This window comes from Glandiceps talaboti, chromosome 18, assembly GCF_964340395.1.
Source record: "Glandiceps talaboti chromosome 18, keGlaTala1.1, whole genome shotgun sequence".
Classification (NCBI taxonomy): Eukaryota; Metazoa; Hemichordata; class Enteropneusta; family Spengelidae; genus Glandiceps; species Glandiceps talaboti.
The window spans coordinates 16,252,488-16,266,735 of NC_135566.1; the positions used below are offsets into that span (position 1 = coordinate 16,252,488).

At 33.4% G+C, this 14,248-nt stretch overlaps 1 protein-coding gene across 2 annotated transcripts in view; it reads right to left on the bottom strand.

The window, feature by feature from the left end:
* Positions 1-645: 645 nt before the first annotated feature.
* The window catches only part of LOC144449834 (LHFPL tetraspan subfamily member 7 protein-like), a 110,295-nt gene continuing 96,692 nt past the window's right edge, over positions 646-14,248 (bottom strand). Inside the window, exon 2 of one of the 2 annotated variants that reach the window (XM_078140408.1) lies at positions 646-902. In XM_078140408.1, coding sequence (XP_077996534.1) covers positions 646-902 — 257 coding nt within the window. The remainder of the gene's footprint in view (positions 903-14,248) is intronic. The other variant, XR_013482174.1, reaches the window with a different exon arrangement.

The window sequence follows — 14,248 nt, forward strand, 5'->3', positions numbered from 1 at the left end:
TCTGAATATTTACAACACTAAACTTATGGGGTATTTAAAAAGCATTTTTTAATATCTTGAGGGGTACTTTAGAGAAACTCTACCAGTTACTTTCTGTACTAAATCTGTGACCTCTATTGACCCCTTAGTAACAGATCCATTTGACAAAAATATGGAATTTTTTTTTAATTTGTATCACTTCGTTCAATTACCTAAATATGTTGTGATCAGTCTATAGATGGCAAATCAGTGGTTTAGGTGAAGTGGTGTCGAATTGTGCCATAAACACTAAAGGGAAAGTCAAGTTATTTTGACTGAAAAGTTATTTGTGTTGAAGAGGTTAAGGGGTATTCTTGAGAATCTCCAACATCTTAAGGAGTACACCATTACTGTACAGCCAGGTATTCTTTAGAATCTCTGACATCTTAAGGAGTTCATCATTACTGTACAGAAAGTTAAGTGGTCTGTTCAATTGTCGCTGCATCGATCCAACACGGTATTTCTGTCCCACATAGTCCATTGTAAGATGCACAGCAACACACAATTGATGCAATCTTGAGAATTCATTTTCCCTTTACAATTCAGGCACTAGTAAATCCACACAGTTATACTTTAACAAAAAGGACTAATGTCATGACGCTATGTGTATACTATGTCTACATCTTTTCACACCTGCGTTAAGAGGGGTGGTGCATTTAAGTTGTTGCTGGGTAAACTCATGTACTCTTTGCGTGTGCTTGACAGGTACTTGGCAAAGACAGGACAAAACATAGCAATGGCGGCACTCATAATGGCTAGCATGTATCCCCAGCCTATCTGACAGTCTCCAGCATTGAATATAGCAGTGTCACCACAGTAGTGTCTTACAAACTTATTGTCCAGTCCGAGGGGGAACAGTATCAGTCCTGCACACATTATCAGCACTGTAAATAAAAACAGACAGAAATTTCTTGTAAGAATCATATGTTGCTATATGGAGTCATGTTAAACACATAAAGTAAAAGAAAATGTCAAAAAAAAAAGTTTTTTTTTAAAATTTTGACCTTCTTCTCAAGAGTCATATACCCATGCATTAGTACATCAAACTTGAGATTGATAGGCTGTCCAACTTCTTAGAGAAATTCGGTTGGTTAAAATAAGTACAAGTGATGACTCAGAATTTTGAACATGATCAAGTCATTATTTTACATTGCTATCATTTACAGTGTGCGTTGACAAATGCCAACAAAGAATGTTGGGTGAAAAATCTTTTTAAAAAAAAAAAAAATTATTTTGCTGAAACATGGTATAATCAAAGAATTGGGGATGAAAACTTGTTAATATTAAACTTTGTAAGTAATTTCCACCAATGCTGTCTTGATATTGGAGAAATTATATTGTTCATGGTTCCAAGAATCAATAGGACAGTGCAATATAGTTACTTTGGAATGGTAAATTGGAAATGAATGTGACGTTTTGATCTGTCTACATGTATACTGCGGACCTTGATCATGAAATGATTTAATTATTAAATTAATGTCTATAGTACGATTCATTCATTTCCAATTTACTGTTCCAAAGTAACAATTGTACTCACTCCTGTACATGTCTGGATATTGATTTTCTGAACTGGTGTAACAGTTAGGCTCATGTCACACAGTGATACGTTGCCTAGTTACAAATTATTATTCAAAACAGACTTTCCTTGAGTCGTACCTCACAATTGAGATTAATAAACTGATGAATGATATAATAACATTATATTGCTAGGTTTATCAAAAGAAAACCAGTTGTGAAATATCAAAAAATAAAGAGGGCCACACTTATCAAAAGAAAACCAGTTGGATCATGAGAAACATGAAAATAAAAAGGGCCAAAAGAAAATACAGAGGGCTATACTTAATCACAAGTCCATGCAGTGACGAGGTAATGACAAGCCAATGCATTGATGAGGGCACACTATGTTTAGTTTAGAGCTAGTCTCTTACAATATGATTCACTTCAACTTACGATTACAACACACCTTGTAATAGTTGCTAAAATCCCAAGACACTTAAACATTGTCAGAAATTAGTCTATAACACCATTAAATAATGAATCCACTTGTCCGACTTTAGAGCTAAGTATGTAGGTATTACTGCAATCTCATAGATAATTGGTAGTCACTAATTGACAATATCTTTAAGTGTTTTCCTTGTAATGAGTCTATGGTTTCAGTATTTGATCTGATTTTGTGGCAGTCCTATAGTGCTCAGTTTTGAATCATTCTTATGTGAAATGAAGCATAGAGTGATTTGTATGCCAGACAGTGCATTCAGAGGACATGTAGGAGTTGGCTCATTTGTTTTGTCAAGATATCAAGCTTTAATGAACACAAAAATACTATAGTATGCATACCACAATTCAGTTGTCATAATTATTCGTGGACCATGACAATGTTCAAATCATACTGGGTTCTTAATTTTAATTGACATCAGTGGAGATTTTGTACCAGTAAAGCATGAAGATCAATCAATTGATTTTTTTTATATCTGATGATGTATCGCTGCAGGTATCTTAGCTAGTCAGAGATAGAGCTCTTCATTTCTTGCCTGCGAATCTTACTTTTATCGAGTAGTCCATCATTTGAGATAATCATAGACCCTTGAGGGGTCTATGAGATAACAGTATCATCATGTACCATGTATCACACCATATCATGTATACCTAGTACAAATTGTCACAGGATATCATAAATTCATACCTCACATCAGATCGAACTACATGATCACAACACTGAGTTATATCACATACATGACACAACAACACATCACATATTGCACCTTACCACACCACGTACACCACATCATCACATCTCACCACATATCACACCACATACAAGCGTCACATAACACACAAATACACCATACTACTTTTATAGTGACTTCACCTCAGCATACCTTACGTCATCATGTACCACGTCATAAGTACCATAAATCGAATCCTACCGAACCATATAAAACATTACAAATTACATTACATCACTCTATACCACATTAAACACTACACCATGCCTCCATACAACACCTGCTTCACCATATCAGTCATCACATCATCATGATGTTCACACCATATTGCAGTTACACAGGTCACGCAACTCCATACTACACCATATATCATATCTTAACATCACTTCACATCAAAGCAATGTATCATATTATGCTGTCTCACATCTTTTATTTCTTTTCTACATTAATTCACATTTTTGTTTTTCTGATACAAAGAAGCAGTATCTCAAAATCCTGTGCATTTAAATCACATCTCATAATTTGTACAAGTTTATGTACATTTACGCTATAATTTCATTACAGGTGTAGTACTCCTATTAGCAAAGTTATTACTACGCTCTACACGGTTCGTTTTTTAGTTTTTCATCTCTAAATGACAATTTAATCAAATTCGTTTCATTCAACCTGACTATCCCATTTCAATGCCTGTCACATTTCATCCAGACATTTTTATTCAAGTTCAAATTTTGCAGTAGATGAAATTTTGTTAGTAGAGAATTCGGACATCTTTGATTTGTTTTTTCCCTCCATTTCCTTGCTGTATTTATATTGCCTAATCCTATCAAACTCACTGTGCCAATTTATACTCATTACTCTAATCAAGCCTTCGCATTCAATTATGATTCCCGGTTCAAATACGGCAAATCTTTTGCGATTCCACTGATATTCCGGGCTCTACTTACGGGATTTGATGTGTCACCTTTCCTGACTTAAGAATTACATTTACGGACATTCTGAACTTTTCATCATTAGCTAATTGAGGAAATGTATTTTAAGTTGTCAAAAATTGTCTCTTTATGTGATTCTAATTTATAATCGGAAGGATTCCACATAATTACAACCTATTTTTTCTGTCATTTTTCATCGATTTTGTTGAGACTTAATCACTTTGAGTATAATCCCTCATAGTTTTATCACAAACCAGCTGTTATCATTGTGTCCATGTAAACTTCCTCATCATTGGTCAGAAACATTAAATACAAAACATATTTTGATTGGTTGAAAAACAGGAGGCCATTCTAGCATTAGAGTTTTTAAGCCAATCATTGATTTCCAGCAACGAATAATTAATTGTCAATAGAACCAAGAAATTCCATTTTATACCAACACGAGTATACAGGCATTTAATCATCTAATGACTGTGGATAACAATTTTGAATAACTTTCCTATTAATAATTTAAATCTACATGGTTGATTTTTCAATCTAGGCAACTTATGGTAACAAGACTAAAGAAAAGACGGTATGATTTAATAAGTATACAGCGCCCTCTATTGGAAGACAACATGAAGAATTATTTAAATTTTAAATAATGTATGAACATTTACACTGACTTGGTGTGAACAAAATTACTCAATATCCTTTTATATGTATTTTAGCTTTTTACATCTTTTGGGGGATATTTTTGTCAAAAGTTTTTAGAAAAGTGAAAATGTCGATGTGCACTTTGTAGTTGTATCTATGGAGACACTTTGTGAAGTAAGGAAGATCACAAGACTACATGGTTAGGTTGAACGTGGTCTAACTCATTTTGTTTTATGAACACAAGTGAGAGAGATATGTTGTTACCCATTATTATCATTGACTTGGTATAAGAACATCTACATAATTAGGCCCTTAGATGAACAGCCATTGGTTGTAAGAAGTGAAAAGTTGTGTATCATTTCTATGGCAATACATATAAAAGAGTTATCAAGAAGTGCCAAAGGCATTGAAGCACAACTGTATACTATATTTATGTGAGTACTTTTATGAGGGTTGAAAAATGAAACATCAGATCTAGCTGGGTTAATAGGTAACCGGCACTATTTCTTTGCAGAAGACAAAAGTTGCTTAGTTGTTGCCATGCACATGGCCATGGTTGCTATGCACATCTGTGTTTATTTCTCAGTGGTCATTCACTGAAATACCCATCACTGTTGCTAACCTTTGTAATAGATATTTTCATGTGGTTGTTGCTATGGGTGTGGTCTTTGTTGCTAGCCATATTTGTCTTGACATCAGAAAGCTCAATCACATGACTAACCATCATAGTTGTTATATTTGCAGTAGACAACCATTTTGCTGTTGCTATGGGTGTGATCTGTGTTACTAGGCAAATTTGTTTGAATGTTTATTCACTTGTCTACCCATCACTGCTGTTACATTTGCAGTAGCTAGTCATTTTGTCATTGCAATAAAATATATCATTTGACTAATGCTATGGGTGCTTTCCATGTTGATATGCATATTTGTGTAAAGTTTTTGAATAAATATTATTTGTTCAGTTGACTACCAATCACAGTATGTGTAATCTTAGAACTACACACTGTAATTTGCTGTTGTTATGACATACATGCAATCTTGACTAGAACTACATATCTTCCATGGGCCTTAGGCAAAATATACAAAAAAATAACCTGACTGACCCTAGTTTAAGCCATCGACCCTAACCATTTAAAACAAAGAGATAAGAAGTTGACCTTCTTGACTTCATGCATGTCTGTTTGCCTTCCCTAGAGATGTCTGTACATATTTCATCAAACGTATCACAGAAGGGGGTATTCTGACCAACATTTTGTTTGGCTTTGGGTCAAAACAATATTTTCAAAAATAAAAACAATTAAAACATAAAATCAAATCAAATCCCGACCTACCTACCCTATTCTCTGAGGCCATGTTATCAGAAACACACAAATTATTTTTTGCCTTATCAAAGACCATCTGGTCAGCCTTGAAATGTTTCTTTGGTCGGTAACAACAAAGCCAAATGTTTATCAGGTCGGTCGTACACTAATACAAGAGTAAGATGAAGGAAAAGAGAGGTGTTGATTATTCAACATAAAACAAAGTAGTAAAAACCTGCCTCAGAATGAAAAGTGCTAAATGTGAAAATGAGTTATCAAGGACATTTATAAAGCACAATTTTTCTCCATGACACAGAACAGAGTGAGCTATTAAAGTTGGATCACATTAAAAATAGCATGAGTTTGAAAAGGTCAGTGAGAGATGTCCACTATGTTAATAAAAATTGACTTTCTAATGAAGATTCTATTATAAGCGTAATAGTCAAATGGCACATAACATATGTCATCGTGGCATATAAATCTTAAAACACAGCTTTACCTATAAGTGTTAGTTTAGCACATTAATATCATATGCAGGTATTATACCTAGTGTAGCTAGGACACATTGCTATTGACCACCCGACTGGCCAACTTACATCAGATTGATTTTGGAATAGTACTGCTAACTTATACAACTTTGATATTACTTGTAAAGGAAGCTGAACTGAAATGTGAATCTACCACTTTGTGGATTTCCTGCAAGAGTGTGTGGGAAAGCCTAGCAGGAAATAACATAAAAGTTACCACAACTGTGCAATCTGATTCAAATCTGCTGTAGGGTTGTGGCTTTTTCCCGGAGCAAAGAAATCGGAAACAAGTGACACTATATGAACAAAATAGTGTTCAAATAAAGCAATGAAGCCATATTTCCTACTTCAGATTTTAATAAGATTGCACAATTGCTTTGCCTTGACAACTTGAAAATAAGAAATTGTATTTGTAACAGTATAAAGTCTGATGAAATAAAATAAATGTTTTTAATTTTCTTTCTAAATGTCATGTAGTTAATCACACATATGATATGTAGCTTATATCAAATGCACATGGCACAATGCAGGCTATATCACTTTTACACCCATGAAATGAGAAACTCATCCCAGATTCAGCAAAATTGAATGATTCATAGAGAACCATTCACTTTATGCAAACTAAACAGAGACACAGATGCTTGAATTTTCCAGATTTTTATCTCGTTTTATTAAGTTAGCTATCAATTTCTATAGCTGTGTGTATCACAGCATCACCCTGTCCACACCATCTCTGACAATAAAGCCCCTTTTTCTCCTCATTCGGTTTTCATAATGACACAATAAAGGGAGTCTATCTACTCCACGACTGTTTGCATAGAATGAAAGCATTAGGTGATGAGTACGGCGTGATGAGAAAGAACGCTCAAGTGCCATCAATAGCTACTTGATATTTGAATAACTTTGCCAATGAAACCAAACAGATGAAAGCAGTATTCCTCCAGGTCTGATGACGGAATGAATTTATTCCTTCTCAGCTTAAGTCTACAGGCTGTCTGTGATCAACAAGCACTAAGAAACATGGTTTGGAGTACATGAATATTTTGCCTATGGCTATAAACAGTGAACCTTTCACTAAATAGAACATGCATTATATGATTAGATTACAGACCTTATCTAAGATGATAGTGTATTAGCTACTGATATAGAATAATGACTTGATTTCCATTCAAATTAAGTTAAACCAAGTCTAGGTTTTTGAGTCTAACTTCCTGTTATCATCATTTGTTATAATTTATTCATAAACACACAGGTAAACAAATAGGCAAAAAACAAACAGAAATGTGAACAATTGGGCAGACTTCAAACTTCATTCACTCATTCATTCAAAAACAAACAGGAAAACATAGAGGAACAAACAAACAAACAGAAATGTGATCAATTGGGCAGACTTCAAACTTCATTCATTTAGTCATTCATTCATTCAAAAACAAACAGATAGAGGAAAAAAACAAACAGAAATTTGAGCAATTGGGCAGACTTTAAACTTCATTCATTCATTCATTCATTCATGATTCAAAACAAACTGCCAAACAAATTGATAAACAAAATAAAACAAACAAACAAACAAACAAACAAACAAACAGAAATGGGAGCAATGGGGCTGTCCAAACTTTCCATGCTTCAACACATGTTGAAAATGTGTGTACTTCTGTATATTAAAACCCTCACACCAATTGAACAGAAATTGTTGTAAACTGAACATGAATCATTTCACCAGTGGAGGACAACTAAATGTGACTTTCAAGGTTTGATTTATTTGGTGTCAAAATTAAGTCAATCTTCTTAATTATCACACCCCAAAACAACAAACATTTTCTTACATAGTCACAGCCGGAGAGAGCACACAACTGGATAAAACATACACAAATACACACACTATTGAACCACACTTATCTTCTCGAAGTTTAAAGAATAACTTGCTGGGTATTCTGGTCAATCTTATGTAAGAGAATTTAATCAAAATGGCTTTTCACGATCTTAAAAGCAAGATTTAATTGTTCACCACTGATAAAAAGATCTTCAGATCATATTTTTTTTTCAACAGTTGTTGTAGTATTTATAAATCATGCAGACATTGCTGTTAGGATTAACATCATGGCATTTTGACGTTATAAACCTAAAATATCTAATTATTCTCAGTTGCACTTGGTATTTTCTACAAAATCTAACATTTGATTTTAAAAGCTGATATAATACCAAAAGTCATGGTTTCATTGAAAAGCTCCTTCTATCAACTTTCGTCATACGAGCTGTTTTACCAAATTGACTCCAATCTAACCATCTGCAATTTTCCCCCTCATTCAACAAACTGAAAAGATAGCCTTCTCTATGTTCCGTATGCAATTCTGGATCGTACGGAAGGGGACAATGAAACGATGTAAACATTTCACACTTGGATAGGTATGTGAAATTGAAAACATTTCAGGAAAGGAATCCATCAGTGTTATAATATTAACGTGAACTCTTTAGCTTTAAGATGACCACAACAATGGAGCATCTATGTTGGTTTGATGAAACATTTGATTGGAAAAAATATCTCTGAAGTTCCACTCACATTATCCACATCTCAGTGTCTATATATACAAAGAATACATTTATTTGCCAGTTTTTTTTATAAAACACAATTGTGAATAATAACTTCACTCGGGTGCAATATACAACCAGCATATGATAGTTGTTCATCATTAAAACATTTGAAGCAGCGGATATTTTCACAGCACTGTTTAGTTGATGAAATGATCTTTCACATTGTTGATGACTCAACACAGTGAGTGAAAGCATTCGAATACAACCTGCACCATAGCTAATCTACTGATAATGGTAATAAGCTTTATCAAATAGCTTGGAGAATAAATTGAGATTAAAATGCAATTTCAGCTAATATCAGCATGACCTTTTAATACAATAATTAGTCTACGGTATAACTTTGATAGAATAAATTATATTCCAAGCTGTTTGATAGTAATCAACTAATGAATAAATAGTCTCAAAGAATCAATGGTAATGGTTCACTTATGTAACCACTCGCTACTCGAGTTTATAATTAAAGCGGAAACAACAACTGGAGCTTTCAGGCTTATGCATTTATGGTTAAGCTGATGTTAAATGATAATGCTTAATTTTCATCTTGTTACAAGGAAATAAGTTTAAGAAATGCTTTCCACCATTTACAAATGAAGGTATATTAAGTCTAATTTTACATAACTTTTATATCGTCAAAATTCACTTCAAACCATCTTGTAAATATCCATGGGTTGTTCAATTCAAGGTGTATAACATTTCCCAAGGGTCTGCACACTTCATATAGTCCCACCTATATATCCATATGTATATGAGTTCCTATACCTCCATATCAAGTATATTACATACATACATTATAATACTGCACTGACTGTGACTTCAATAGTATATATATATATATGGTCTGAAACAATTTCTGGATCAATATATATATATATATATATATATATACGCTCTGCCACTGCGGTATACAGCACTGTCTTAGCAGATTGATACTCACCGAGTTATATATAAATATATATATATATATATATTATATATTATGTGTAAATGTGGAGCAGTATAAATAACATAGTATCAAGCAAGATATGCGGGAGCCGTTACAGTGTTTCACGCTGTTGCGATCATCAGACTAACGATATAGTTCGATGAAGTTCCAATTTCAAAGTTCAAAAATTCCATTATATACATACATACATACATACATACATACATACATACATACCGGTACATGTATAAGCTATACGTAATACATATATCAATATCAATATCAATATATATATATATATATATATATATATATATATATATATATATATATATATATATATATATATATGGTCTGAAACAATTTCTGGATCAATGATTATGAATTTGCCATTTCATGCTGCAAACGTTACATAATTTTTCAACCACATGAAACTCACAGTAAAGTAATAAAGTATCAATAAGGTATAGATTTGAATGTGTTTTGGATTGAAAACAGCCAAAATGACTGAGATATCATAAATATCACTATAGGAAATATAACCTTCAAGACAAACAAGTTTCTTTCCCCATTGTACATTTTTTTGGTATGTGCTGGACACGATGAATATAGCAAACACACACAGCATGAATTCTACATACCATCAATAGAATCACCAGGGGTCGGAACTGTACACCCCCACAGGAAGTCTGGACAAAAACATTGATAGATCTTGTGTCATATGGCGTATAAAGTGACTTCAGGAATGGTTAGGATATAAACAGGTGATGGAATTAACACATGATAAAACCAACATCCATTATTGGAGGTCATTTCCTTTCTTTCACTTTAAACTGACCTTTTATATGAATTCAGTTATTTCCTGGAAATTTAAGTCACTTGCGTTTAATGTTCGTAGAATAGTATCAATACATAAACATGCTACAGACAAATAATATCAGTATGACTGCATATACACAGTAAATTCAAGTAATTTTCTTTCCAAAAATTATGATGATGATAAGTTATTCAGGGTTTTCCTTAGATGTTTTTCAAAATTAAGGGGGATCCGAGATCGTTGTGACATCTTCTCTAGTTCCTGGTTATAGAGCTGACAGTGGAAACATTTAGGTCCAGATAGCTGTATTTTTATGATGGCAATTTAGGGTGTTCAGAAACTGTAGGAAAGCTTAGATATAAGTACTCAGGTACTTATATGCAGATTGAGGTGCTTCTATGTTTTTTTACTGTTATTTATCGAGTCAAACACACTACAGTCGAGTCATCACCAAGATTTTACTCTAGTAGCTAGACCCTTGGGCAATTCTGCTAGCTTTGAAGTTTGACTGCAGATTGCGTAAACGCCAAGGCCACTATCGAAGATTGGAGCTGTGTGCCAATGGTACTATCATCCTTGTTATCTATTCGGTATTCTTCTGAGTGCAGATCCAAGGTCTTGTTACATGACTAACCAATACTATGAGATTTAGAAACATGGACATTGCATATACATGTATGCTCAAATGGACTCTTGCACAAGAAAATTTAAAACTTAAAAGTGGCAAAAGTTGTCTTTGTCTTTCTGTATTTCCCCTCTTTTTTCTTTGTAAGTTTTGTAATGTGAATGTATTTCTTCTTTACTTATGAAGGAAATAAAAACATTTAAAAAAAAAAGTGGCACAAGTTGAATTTTGAAGGCTTTTTAAATACTCGGATAGGTTACTAAAAATACTAAAGAGTGTCCTCTTTAAACATAAAATGGGTGAGGACCTGTACTATATTGAAGAAGTTTTTATATAGAAAAATATTAGAACTGATTTTTATGTCTATAGCCATCAGTTCCAAATGTCATGGTAAATTCTATAGGTATGTAATCCTCCATCGATACTTTACCAGCTTAGTTTCTAAGATTCAATTCTGAGATATGTATGTTCAGATAAAACTCAGCTGTCCTGCATTCCTTGTAATACATACAACGAGTCCGATATGCAGGTGTGCGGGATGTTGTAACTTATATACAATATGCTCATATTTGAAAAATTGATAATCTGATCAAATTGTAATTTCATTCACACTAGTCTAAGGGATCCCTTTATCACAAATGGGACTCCTACCTTTGATTGAGTATGAATCGTAGAATTGAATTCATTGCTTAATAGAATGACACGAAAACCAGATGGTACTCTTTCACTCACACACTTCGATCACAGTTTTCAGGTGTCCTGCATTGTAATACAACCTGAGCCAAAAACTATCACTCTTCTGTTGTAGTCACCTTTTTTTTTCACAATTTACTCACGATGTTCGAGTTTCGCACTGCACACTACTATATGAGGTGACAGATGTCTGCCGATAACTCGCAATCACCAAATAGTCATTTATTTCACAAAATACTCTATTGCGATGACAAATATTTGGATTTCATATGTTCCTTTGAAAATGATGTGTAACAGGAAATGAAATGATGAGTACAATTCATCACATATTGATGATGTGGCTGGAAATGTATGTACTCAAGACTATTATCTTTTAACACATTCCCTAATTGTCAATATCTCATTCTTCAGAACATAGACTGTCGTTTTCGCTTGCTTAAAAATACTTTTGATGATCAATTATCAGAAAATAGACAGTCTTGCATAATAATAATTTGCTCACACCATACAATACGGAATGAGGGTGTCTAACCTTTTTTTAATTTTATGTCTGTTGTAACACCTTCAAAACATTATTGGTATATGATGAGTAGATTAAAATAAGGTGTAAAAAAAAATGTGTGTGGTTCTGATTACATTCAATTTTAAAATAGGTTGGGTAGATAGATTTTTTATTTTATTTTATTATATTTTTTTTTCATGTGTGAGTGTCTAGTTCAGGTTTAATTGTTTTCCAAATGGTCTGTGTTGTTTATTTCTTCTCATCAGATGTACATCTATTACAGATTGGAAGAATAGATTTATATTGTCTTTTTAAGTTGATCTCAGTTTCCGCATCCACTATTTCTTGCGAGACTTCACGATTTTCGCAATTTTATTATTATTTTTCTCTAATACATAAAAAAAAAAGTTTAGATTCGGCCTGAAAAACTAGGTGGGGTCGGGTAACCGGCACCAAACAACTTTTTTTATTTGGCCTATAAAGAAAGAAAATGGAAAATGAAGTATACATATGCATTTTGGTGATGCTCTCAATTCATCATACTTTAACAGTCAGCATGCCTTGGCAGTGACAACTAAGAAATGACAATTAAAGTTCGAGGGAAGCTATGAACAACTGACTTATCACATGGCCTGAATTTCAGCGAGAAACAGAAATTCACCAAGAAAGTTCTTCTGGTATTGCCATCTCACCATCAGGGAAGTTGTGTTCTTTTCTGATCAGTCCATAGAGAGCACTATATTTCTTGGTCATCCGACTCAAAACAATATTAATTGGGTTTAATGAAAAATGTAGTTAAAGGGGTGCCTTGATTGATGTAAATTTAAGCATTCATTTACACATAAAAAATATATTAGTATATTTCTACCTACATGATGCATATTTGCTACTGTTATTTAATATGCAAATTAGTAAACCATGAATAAATAATTAATATTGGTCCTATACACACAAATGAAATCAGGTGATTGTTTTAAGTGCTGCAAACACTACTTGACACATGTCTGATTTTCCAACCAGGCCCTTAAAAAAATCTCAGTCATGACGTTATATTTTAAAAGCTTACGGACGATCACACAATGTTGTATAAGTTCAACAAATGAGCATCGTTCGTATAGGTCAAAATCCCCCCCCCAACGAACAAGTGCGACATCAAGCATTTATATATGATGTAAACTATGATGAAACCTGTAGTGGTCACACCACTATGATCGATGTATTATGTAAAAACATGATTGTAAACACATAAAAATACCACCAGAAATCCAGGACAATACATGCATCTCATATTAGAAGAAAATGTTTAACTTATCAACAACTCAGTAGTAAATACAAAAGCTGTTATTATTGAAGGAGTGAAAATTTTCAGTCGAAATTTGGTTTAGAAGTACGAAAATGAAATTCAGCAATCACATTGATGCCAGACCCCCTTCCCTCCTAAACAAACAAAGTTCACTATTGAGCTTGTGTGACATTCTGCGATCGTCCCTTAGCGAATTATAAGTATAAGTCTAGAAGCTTTGTACTAGAAACAATCAAATAATTCATCTAGAGTATTTGCGATTGGAATTAATACTCATTACAAATGTCGACTAATGTTGAAATTGTACCATTAATCAAGATACCAGCTGAGACAAATGGCTACCAAACTCAGAAGACGAAAATAGCTAGCAATATTCATATCCATTGGACATGATGCCATTAAGGAATTGCACATTTGTGATCATTTTCCCATCAATGCTTCTTACTTCAAAAACCTCTTCCTGCTTTTTAGATTACTATCATTTAGTTTAAAAGCGTTCAAGCACCATTGATTTCAGGAAGTACACTAGACTTACATTCTGACATGATGTTAACCTCAATGGAGTTCAAGATTTACAAAATGGGAACAAAAATTTTGCATATAGCTTTATTTTACTTCAAATGGAAATTCATCTGTGTTGGAAATCTGATATATTACATT